Source organism: Scyliorhinus canicula, chromosome 19, assembly GCF_902713615.1.
Source record: "Scyliorhinus canicula chromosome 19, sScyCan1.1, whole genome shotgun sequence".
Taxonomy (NCBI): Eukaryota; Metazoa; Chordata; class Chondrichthyes; order Carcharhiniformes; family Scyliorhinidae; genus Scyliorhinus; species Scyliorhinus canicula.
This window is the reverse complement of record NC_052164.1, coordinates 40366263-40377863: the sequence shown is the minus strand read 5'-3', so window position 1 is coordinate 40377863 and position 11601 is coordinate 40366263. Positions and strand designations below refer to the sequence as shown.

The window sequence follows — 11601 nt, the reverse complement described above, 5'->3', positions numbered from 1 at the left end:
TTATGCCATTAAGTAAAGGAGCTGTTGTAAACGGGCCCTGGTCTCAGCGCGGATTATTTCCCAAGCACAGTTGCTGAATGTCTGGAAAAACAGAATATATTTTAAGGAAACCCAATTGGAAAATGAACAGATCTAATACGGTCAAATAAACTACAATCCAATAATCACAGAGTCAATTATCAATTGTCCCACCTTCTGTTTGAGAAACTTCCTCAGTTTCCTGAAGTATTTTTGAATGGTGGAGTTTTTCCTCAGTCTGGCCTCTGAGCCCTGTTTCCTGGCACATTCTTCCAGCTCACTGAGCTGTCGGTCTAGGAGAAGGCGGAGGTTTTCCACCTTGTTCCGGTCCCAGGTGACTGAACCCAGGTTCATGCTGTAGATCTTGCTGATGTGACGCAGGGTCTGATGGACAATCTGGATCCTGTCCTGTGTCTGGGGAATATATACACAATCAGATTAAAGATGATGCATTTTTGTTTTTTTAATAAATATTTTCATTAATATATTTCATTTATGAAATTCAAAATAACAAGAAAAATAAACACATCTACAGATATGAAAAACAGAAACATAAAACAACCTCTCATGAAACCTGCCACTCCCCTCCCGTCAACTCCCCCCCCCCCCATCCCGAGTAACAAAAGGTGACAATTTCCTTGAAAAAGACAGTAAAAGGCTTCATCCCCCATAGAATCCCGTCGATTGCTCCCCTCAACTTTTCTTTGACTTTTTCAAGGAATAGGAACTCAATCAGGTCCCCAAGCCAAACCGAGGCACTGGATGGAGGCGGAGAACTCCATCCCAGCAGAACTCACTTCCGAGCAATGAGCAAGGAGAAGGCGACGCCATTGGCCCCTGCGCCCGTTTGCAGCTCTGATAAGTCTGACACCCAAAGTATGGCCGCTAAAGGTTAGGGCTCCAGCTCAATCTTCAGGATCGCCAACATGGTGCTAAAGAAGGAGACCCCAAAACCCATGACCTCGGGACAAAACCAGAACATATGCACGTTGTTACCCGGACCATGTAAACAGCACTGTAAACCTGTCGTCCCCCCCCCCCCCCCCCCCCCCACTAAAAAGAAGTGACTCATTCTGAAATTGGTCAAATGCGCCCTCAAAACTACCCGAGGCTGTATCAAACCAAACCTGGCCCAGGTGGATGTGGAGTTCACCCTGCGAAGTGCCTCACACCTCGTCATTCAATATGGGCCCCAACTCCTCCTCGCACATCGACTTAACCCCCTCCACTGACACCAAATCTCCTGACAAGACCCATCCATCAATATCTCCTTCCTCGGACCCTGTGAGTGAAATAACTCTCTCCATTCGAGATTTTGGTGGCACCTCGGGGAATATCGGAAAAATCAATTTTGCAAAGTTGTGAACTTGGTGATATCTGAATGAATCTAATCTGAGAATGCAGAGGTGATGGCTGACTGGGAGTTTGTGTTGTTGGAATATTTAGAGATGATGAGTTTTAAAAAAATAAATTTAGAGTACTCAATTCATTTTTTCGAATTAAGTGGCAATTTAGCACGGCAAATCACCTACCCTGCACATCTTTGGATTGTGGGAGCGAAATCCACGCAAACATGGAAAGAATGCGCAAACTCCACACTGACAATGACCCAGAGCCGGGATCAAGCCTGGGACCTCGGCACCCTGAGGCAGCAATGCTAACCACTGTGCCACCGTGCTGCACCAGAGATAATTGAGTTATGTTATATTACAGTAGTTATTGGATTCTGTTCCAGTTTATAGAGGACATAAATTGAGAGAACACCCTGGACAGTATTAGAATAATGGAGCTCCCCTTCCACTCCGCTGCCACATCCCCATAACCCCACCAAACCTTTGGGCACTAAGGGACAATTTATCATGGCCAATCCACCTCACCTGCACATCTTTGGACTGTGAGAGGAAACCAGAGCACCCGGAGGAATCCCACGCACACGGAGCGAACGTGAAAACTCCACACGGTCACCCTGGGCCTCTGGCGCTGTGGCATCTGATGCTTCACCCTGAGTTGCTTTCTGGGCAGTTTGTTTTTGTTTATTTGTAGAGGGAGTCTGTCATTGTCTTCGACTCTCAGGGAAGGGCGCAGAGGCAGGTCTCACACCTCCTCAGTCAGACAGGAATTGGACCAGCGCTGGTGGCAGCATCCTGGACTAGCCAATGAGCTAACCATCCCACCAATATCAACACAGTGACCATCGAGTGAATGCAATGGAGAGTGGACAGGTATGTTGTGTGGAATCCACAGATGAAAGGGCCCTGCCTGAACTGTATAGGACGATTGATGGTAAGAAGTGGATAGACAGTGAGGGAGTAAGAGGGAGAAGACAGAGATGCTAATGGGTAGTGAGGTGATGAAAGGAATTGAGATGATTAGCAGGCACAAGTAACCTTTGAATGATGCTGCAGACTTGGCAGGCTCCCCCAACAGGGTGCATCACAGCTCAATGCGGTTCCATTCCCTACATCAGTCTGAGGGAACGAGGAAGAGAGTCTTTACCCGGGGGGTTGAGTTCAAAGCAGGAGCTCCCGCATTTCCACTGACAACTTCAATGAACGACCTGCTCTGTCCATCCTGGTGGTTGATCTTTATCGTGTTTTTCGCACATTTCTGATGGAATAAATGATAATAAGCCCCAGTGTTCACTCACCTGCAAACCCTCAGACAGTTTCACCAGATTCAAGGTCTTGGTTGTCAGCGCAAACCTCACCCTGACACATTGCCGAGGGAAGCGACCGCCCTGAGAGCAAAGACAAACACTGTGTCAACCCAGATCAGAAACAGTAATGCTGCAGATTCGCTGACCATAAACTGTGCAGCGCTGCAACCCCCAAAACCATTTTCCTGAGAGAATGCTTCAAAACAAATGGACCCAGTGCGATGGGGAATTGTTTCTTGGCTCCAGCTTCAACTCACCATTTCATTCAGTTTGCTGAGTGTCTCTGTGTTGAGAACTTGCTGTAACTGCAGCCTTTCACAGCCCAGACTGAGGGTCCCGGACAAGAGGAACAACACCGTCACAAACCTCCAAATACTGGCCAGAGCCATGAGCAACCGAGCCAGAGTGAGATACGGAGCTGAGGATCACACACTGACCGTAACCGGGTTCAACTCCGAACAATTGTTGTATTTTCACCGAAAGAATCACCGGGAGTGAAAATGCAACCGCTTGCAGCAGGAGCAACCGCCTAAACTCTCCTGCGCGTCTGTGTGTGTATCTGCCAGTCTGTCTGTGTGTGTGTGTGTGTCTCTCTCTCTCTGTCTCTGTGTGTCTGTGTGTCTCTCTGTGTGTCTGTGTCTGTGTCTCTGTGTGTGTGTGTCTCTGTGTGTCTCTATGTGTCTGTGTCTCTATGTGTCTCTCTGTGTGTCTGTGTCTCTCTGTGTGTCTGTGTCTCTCTGTGTCACTCTGTGTGTCTCTGTCTCTCTGTGTCTCTCTCTGTGTCTGTGTCTCTCTGTGTGTCTGTGTCACTCTGTGTGTCTCTGTCTCTCTGTGTCACTCTGTGTGTCTCTGTCTCTCTGTGTGTCTGTGTGTATCTGGACTGTGTTGGGAGGATCTCTCTCTGCCATGCTCTCCGTGTTAAGAGGAGAGTCTGGCGATCAGCGGTGTTACGTTGGGAAAGTGAAATCTGCTTTCGGTTGTTTCTTTTACAAGGAGAATAGTTAGTCTGCTCCCTGTGTGAGGGAAGGAATCTGAAAGCTGGAAATTCCTCAACCAGGGCCGGGAAGATTCCAAATACAAAAACACAAACAGCGCCCGGTTCTAACTCAAAGCTCCAAGAATATGGATCAATATTATTAATATCAATTTTGGAAAAGCAGATGATTTCCTTCAAGTTGAACGGATTCACATCAAGGGCACAATAAGGGGGCAGTTGGTTAGAACGGTTTGGCTGTAACAAAGGTTAACCTCCCCTTCAGATCCTTCTCTATATGTCTGCACCTTAAGAAGTCTTACAACACCAGGATAAAGTCCAACATGTTTGCTTCAAACACTAGTTTTCGGAGCACTGCTCCTTCCTCAGTTGAGACTTTTCACTGTGCTCAGCCCAGTCCAACGCCAGCATCTCCATATCATGTCTGCACCTTGACACGGGTCGGTCAGGCCTCTGCACAATGGTCAAGTTTTAGGCTGGGTGGATGGGGCTGGAAGGGGGCTGTCCTCGTTTGCTTTTATCATCTATCTCAACGTAGGCAGAGAATTTCCTGCAGTGGCTTCTCTTCCTGCTGAAGGACGGCTGCATTACCTCTGGTGTCCCCTAAGAATCAATCCTTGACCTCTCCCATTTCTCAGCTGCATGCTACCTCTCAATGACATCATCTCAAAACACCCGGTGTGCTGATCAAACTAATTCGAATATTGAAACGTCTCAGAATCTGAGGGGGGTTGGCTGGATACAAGCTGACAGGAGGGCACCCTCTTCCAGAGGATTCTAGAACTAAGGTGCACAGTTTAAAAATTAAGACTCTCCCATTTATGATGGAAGTAAGGAGGAATTTGTTTGTCTCAGTGGCTCATTAGTCTTTCGAATTCGCTTCCTCAGTAAAGCAACCCCTCGGTCATTGCAGATATTCAAGGGGAATCTACAAGTGTGTCCCGGGGGAGAGGGACAGACAGGAAAAGTTTTTTTTAGAACTATAGAGTACCAATTACTTTTTTCCAATTAAGGGGCAATTTAGTGTGACCAATCCAACTAACCAGCACATCTTTTGGTTGTGGAGATGAGACCCATGCAGACACGGGGAGAATATGCAAACTCCACACAGACAGTGACCCAGAGCCGGTATCGAACCCGGGTCCTCGGTGCCCTGAGGCAGCAGTGCTGATCTTTGCACCACTGTGCTACTTTGGACAGAGAGGAAAAGTGAGGTGAAAGTTACCAGCAGATCATAGAGGCAGCACCTGGCACAGTAATTAACACTGCTGCCTCACACCCAGGTTCAATTCCAGCCTCTGGTGATTGTGCGGAGTCTGCACGTTCTCCCCGTGTCTGCTTGGGTTTCCTCCCGGTGCTCCGGTTTCCTCTCACAGTCCCAAGATGCACAGTAAGACGTCTTACAACACTAGGTCACCTGAAGAAGGAGCTGCGCTCCGAAAGCTCGTGTTTGAAACAAACCTGTTGGACTTTAACCTGGTGTTGTAAGACTTCTTACTGTGCTCACCCCAGTCCAACGCCGAAATCTCCACATCACAGTCCCAAGATGTGCAGGTGTGATATTTGACCCTGAAATGAGTTTCTGACCACATCGACGCCACAAGTAAGACTGCCCACTCCCCCCCCCCCCCCCCCCCAATCACACTTGTCCCCCTCTCTGGCTGAGCAACTCTGAAGCTGAAATTTCCATCCATAGCTTTGTTACCTCCTCGTTTGGTCACTCCTACACCTGCCTGATCGACTTTCCACTTTCTCCCCAATCGAAACCTGTAGTAATTTATGTCTGAGATGGATTTGGCATAAATCATGAATCTTGTTCTCTCATTGTACCTGAGTTTGCTGATTTATATTGACGCCGAGTTAAGCAATGCCTTCATCTTTAAATTCTCCTACTTGTTTTTAAGTCTTCTGTTGTGTCTGTAATCATCTCCAGCCTCGAAAACACTCTGACATATCTGTCCACCTCCAGATCTGGCGTCCTGGTTTCCAATGTTCATTTTTGAGGCGCAGTCTTCAGCTATCTCAGCGTTAAGATTAGGAATTCCCTCCGTAAACTTCCGCATTTCTCCACCTCCCCTTCCTACGGCAAGACCTTCCTGAAAAGTTCCCTCTTTTACCAGCTTTTAGCCATCTGTTCTTTTACCTTCTTACGTAACTTGATGTCAAATTTACTTTACTGTGTTCCTGATAACACTGTGATTGTTTGGTTACATTAAACACAGATTATTGATGTGAATGGCTTGTTTCTGAATCCTCTTTCACCCCCGCCCCCAGATAACAATCCCTCCTTTCTGTAAATTCTCCTCGCCTCAGTGTCCAACTTCTATTCACCGCTCAGACCTGATGTGTTTTTTCACACATTTTTCTTCCTCTCCTGATATGACTTTGTAAAACATACAGACGCTGTTTGATTCGAATCCGGCTCTGGCTGTAGGTTCAACTCACCATTTCATTCAGTTTGCTGAGTGTCTCTGTGTTGAGAACTTGCTGTAACTGCAGCCTCTCACAGCCCAGACTGAGGGTCCCGGACAAGAGGAGCAACACCGTCCCAAACCTCCAAATACTCGCCAGAGCCATGAGCAACCGAGCCAGAGTCACACACCGATGTGAAAGATGAGAAAGCGGCGGCTTCGTGGTTCAGCGGCGAGAAGGGTTCTTGTGAAGCGAATGAAAGTGGGAAAGTCGAATGGGAGCCGCTTGTGATCCGGGAGCGAGCGCCTGTGTTGCCGAATGGAATGAGTGTGAGTGTGGACTCTGCTGGGAGCTGGCACTGGTGTCTCCTTTAACGTGTGGACATGACATTGGAAAAGTGAAAATGGGTTGGAGGATTTGTGCTCGAGCTGCAGGAGATCAATAGTTTGTGCGGATTCTCTCTTAGGTCAGGAACCTGAAAACTGGAGACTCCGGAAGCAGCGAGAGGGAAATCCCTGCGAGAAAATCCTAAACAGCGCTGGCTTCCAGCTCAGTGTTGTGAAGCTTCACATCACCAGGGGGCAGTAAGGTGGTGTAGAGGGAGGCTCTGTTTTGGGGGGGCAGTAAGGGGGTGTAGAGGGAGGCTCAGTATTTGCGGCAGAAAGGTGGTGTAGGGGGAGGCTCAGTATTGGGGGGGAGGCAGTAAGGTGTAGAGGGAGGCTCAGTATTGGTGGGGGGGGCAGTAAGATGGTGTAGAGGGAGGCTCAGTATTGTGGGCAGTAAGGTGGTGTAGAGGGAGGCTCTGTATTGGGGGGGGGCAGTAAGGGGGAGTAGAGGGAGGCTCAGTATTGGGGGGGGGGGGCTGGGGTTGCAGGGGGAACATGTATTGGGGTCTGGATTTGATCATCCGGATTATAGAGACACCGAGAGCGGGAATCCGGTGCGGCGGCTTTCCGACCTGACCCGGGGCCCCATTGCCTCTGAAATGCACCGGGACCCGGTGTGTTCACATCGCGCTTGTCCTCTCCACACTTCACAGCTTGAACATTGCAGAGAGCCCAGCTCAGAGCCCAGGCTCCCCGCTTCATGGACACTGACTCCGCTCCCATTGAGCTGTCCCACAATCTGCTCTTTCACTGGCACAACTTGCTCATTTCCCGCTGCTTTTCTGGAGCCGTTTTCAAGAGTTTGACTGAAAGAATATTTCATCTGCTCCGATTCCGAGGGTGAAAGTGAATCCGCTCCCTCTCCTTTCACCCCGTTTCTTTCTTCTCTCTCTGTCTCCCGGGAAAGCGGCCGCCTCACTTTCTCTCTGTAAATGAACCTTGTTGTCAGTTTGTTCCAAAAGCGAAAGTGCCTCAGGGAAAGTGAGGGCGTTTTGTCATTTCCGAGAGGGAGGAGAGTTTGTGAAGCGAGCGGCTCGTCACTGAAAGGCCTGAGGGGGAAATGGGAAAGGGTTCCGGATATTCGGGATATCCCTGCTTCCACAGGGAATGTCACCCAATCCCTCACAGCTGGAACTCGGATAGAAATCAGCATGTCCACCGTCACCAAATAAAAATCTCAGGTCCACTCACTGAAATCTGTGCCAAATTTGACTTATTTTACTCATTGATGGGATTTGAGGTTCGCTGGCAAGGCCACTGTGTGTTTCTCATCTCTAATTCATAAAATCATACAATCCCTACAGTGCAGAAGGCAGCCATTCAGCCCATCCAATCTGCACCGACCCTCTGAAAGATTTTCCACTCCAATTCATTGTCAATCACCAAACGTCACATCTGCCATGAACCAGCAAAATCAGACTGCACATCAACATTGAATTTTTGAAAATATCTGAGAATATTGATGCATATATTTAAGATTGTTGCCACGTGCAATTTTATTTAAACGCAGAAGCATTTTAATGCCAGTATCGATTTTACCTCTGTTGGAAACCTGATTCAACATTACTGAAAATAATACAGGCTCAATGTCTGGTGACACTGGGGTGTAATTGTCTTTCCGTTTTCAAATTCAAAAGTTAATTTCAGAAACTAAAACTGTCCTCAGACCCAAATTGTCAAAACTAGCTTTTGGAGCCTATCGAAGGCCTGTAAACAATTTCAGCGATGATCCATTGATCCTGAGCTGAGGTGGGTTTTTTGTGTGGGGACAGTTTTCAATATGAGTTTGATTTGAAAACAGAATTACATTTATGTAGCGCCCTTCCTGACAACAGAACATCACAAAGTACTCGACAGCTGATGTAGTACATTTGAGGCATTGTGACTGTCGTAATATAGGAAACACATTAGCCAATTTGTGCTTCACTTATCAACAACCAGTGTTGTGATCATGAACAGAAAAACACCCCAACATATAAATTAGGAACATCATAGGCCACCCGCCCTCAGCATCCTATCCCACCATTCGATAACATCCTCTCCGATCTGATTGTAAACTCTGATTGCTCCAAGTGCCATTAATCTTTCAAATTCTGCAACCTGCACAGAGGCAGGATCATTGAATACATCCAAGCCCGATTTGGACAGTTGTCTGATCAACAAATGAGTAAAAGTGATGGGGGTAAGTAGGAAATGGGATAAGGCCACAATCAGATCACTTAAGACAAAATTGAATGGTGGAACAGAATTGGTCTGCTCCTCCTTGTGTTCTGATGTCATACAGTCAGTATTCAAAATTCTATCATATCAATTCCATATCACCAGTCAGGCCAGCATTTGTTGCCCATGCCTAATTGCCCTTGAGGTTCATGGCTCCTAGGCCACATCAGAGGGCTGTGAAGAGGCAATCACATTGTTGTAGCCACATGTAGGCCAGAGCGGGGATGGGGCATCAATTTCCTTCCCGAACAGACATGAGTGCATCAGGAAAGTGTTTCGTACAATATCGTGCTTACTATTACTGCGATTGATTAACTAAATTCAAATCCCATCAAATTGTGTAATTTTCACCAACATCCTCTGAGCATAAGCCTGAACTTCTGCATCATTAGATCGCAAAATTGTCACCTCAACACTGCAACATCTCCAAACTCAATCCCATTTCTCTCTGTCCCTTCTGAATTAATGCCTTCATCTTTCACTTTCTTATTCTTTTTTTTTAAACAAACAATTTTATTGAGGTATTTTTCGGCATTGTAAACAGTTACAGATATCAAACAGTAAAAAAAGACAAAAATATGCAAAAACCAACGTAAAATCAACGCCTCAATCGACCCATACTGCACAGGCCCGCTCCTCTCCCATAGACAGTGCCTGCCTATTTATCCCCCCTACTCTACTCTAATCCCCACCCCCCCCCCCCCCACCCCCCTGCTGACGTTCACTCTCCCGTCAAGAAGTCGATGAATGGTTGCCACCTTCGGGCAGACCCCAGTACAGATACCCTCAAGGCAAACTTAATTTTTTACAAACCCAGAAAACTAGCCATGTCTGAAAGCCATAGTTTGGTCTTCGGGGGTTTTGAGTCCCTCCATGCCAGCAATATGTGCCGCCGGGGTACGAGGGAAGCAAAGGCCAAAACATCAGCTTCCTTCCTCCCCTGCACTCCCAGGTCTTCCGAAACCCCAAACATTGCCACCACTGGACTCATCACCACCCTTGTTTTAAGCACCCGGGACATGATCCCCGCAAACTCCTCCCAGTACCCCCTAAGCTTAGGACATGCCCAAAACATGTGAAAATGGTTCGCTGGTCCTCCCGCGCATCTAGCGCACTTGTCCTCTACCCCAAATAATTTGCTCATCCGAGATATCATCATGTGGGATGGTGAGCGACCTTAAATTGAATCAGGCCGAGCCTGGCACATGTTGCGGTTGAGTTTACCCTACTCAGTGGTTCAGCCCACAGCCTGTCCTCCATCTCCCCACCCAGCTCCGCCTCCCATTTGAGTTTCAGTTCCTCCGTCTGGGACTCTTCCCCCTTCATGAGCACTGTGTAAATATCCGAGACTCTACCATCTCCTCCTTCTCCCCCAAAGACTATTCTGTCCTGAATCCCCATTGGCGGGAGGCGTGGGAAGGATGGGACCTGTCTGCGGACAAAGTCCTGCATCTGTAAGTACCTAAAGTCATTTACCCTTGCCAGCTCAAATTTCTCTTCCAAGCCCCTCAAACTCGCAAAGCTCCCCTCCAGGAACATATCGCCCACACTCCTCCCCCCGCCCAACCCCATGTTCGAAAACCTCCATCCATGTTCCCGGGGCAAATCAATATCACATATAGGAGCCCAGACCGACACACCTACCTCCCCTACATGCCTCCTCCACTGGCCCCATATCCGCAGGGCCGCCCCCACTATCGTGCTGGTGGAATACTTGGCCGGCGACAGCGGTAGAGGAGCCATGACCAGGACTGCCAAACTGGTGCCCCTGCACAAAGCTGCCTCCACCCGCTCCCAGATAGACCCCGTACCCACCATCCACTTCCTTATCATGGCTATGTTAGCCGCCCAGTTCACTTTCTTATTCTGGATGTTATACCAAGTCCTCTCAGCCTCAGTGCCAGAATTTCATCAAAGGATGGCATGGTGGCACAGTGGTTAATGTTACTGTATCGCGGCACACATGACACTGCTTCAGTTTCAGCCTTGGGTGACTGTCTGTGTGGAGTTTGCATGTTCTCTCCGTGTCTGCCTCGGTTTCCTCTGGTTTCCTCCCACAGTCCAAAAACATGCAGGTTAGGTAGATTGGCTCTGTTAAAATTTTCCCTTAATGTCCAAAGATGTGCAGGTTAAGAAGGGTTACGGGGATACAGGGATAGGTGAGGGCAGTGAACCTCGTTAAGATGCTCTTTCAGAGGGTCGGGACAGACCCGATAGGTTGAATGGCCTCCTCCTGCACTGTAGGGATTCCATGATACTATATTGTTGAGGTGCAGAAGTTTAGAAAATATGAGAACCTGGGTAAGTTGAGTTCAAAATGAATTTACAATTCCGCCAGGTGAGGGAAAATCAGAGGATGGAGAGAATGGAAAATGGAGCAGAGAATGAGCAACAGCAACAGGCAGCAGATAGGGGAATTCAGACCATTTGTAATGTGGAAATCAAACCGACAGAAATCAAAAATGAACATAACTTTAGAAATGTGTAATATTAAAAACGATTTATTATAAATATTAAATATATAAATACATGCTCTCATTCAGTATAAAATTTTCCAGTTTAGATAAACATTTTCTACAACCCAATTCTTAATAAATATCAATAAATTAACATTTTAAACTCATTTTACACATTAAATAAAATTCTAACATTTCATTCTACAAAAACATCATGAAAATAAATATCAATCAATTAAAGAGCCTGATATAGTTTGAAATGTTGTCCATTTAGGAAAGGTCTGGAAACCCATATCCTGAAAGCCTGACAGACAATTCTCAAACCAGACTCACCACCCACAATAACGCGACTGTAGGTATCAATAAATTAAAATAAATAAAGACAGTGAACAATTTCATCAAGTCACTCATTATTCTCTCATCATTACAATAAAGTATAAAATGAATTTCAAATATCCA

The 11601-nt window shown here is 47.0% G+C and overlaps 1 protein-coding gene across 1 annotated transcript; it reads right to left on the bottom strand.

Moving 5' to 3' along the window:
• LOC119953998 (interferon alpha-F-like) lies at window positions 1-3063 on the bottom strand. The gene is made up of 4 exons (XM_038778775.1): window positions 2932-3063; window positions 2666-2755; window positions 193-432; window positions 1-81 (listed from the first exon to the last, which is right to left on the bottom strand). The coding sequence occupies exons 1-4, from the start codon at window positions 3061-3063 to the stop codon at window positions 1-3; spliced, it is 543 nt and encodes a 180-aa protein (XP_038634703.1).
• Between the last annotated feature and the right edge of the window lie 8538 nt (window positions 3064-11601).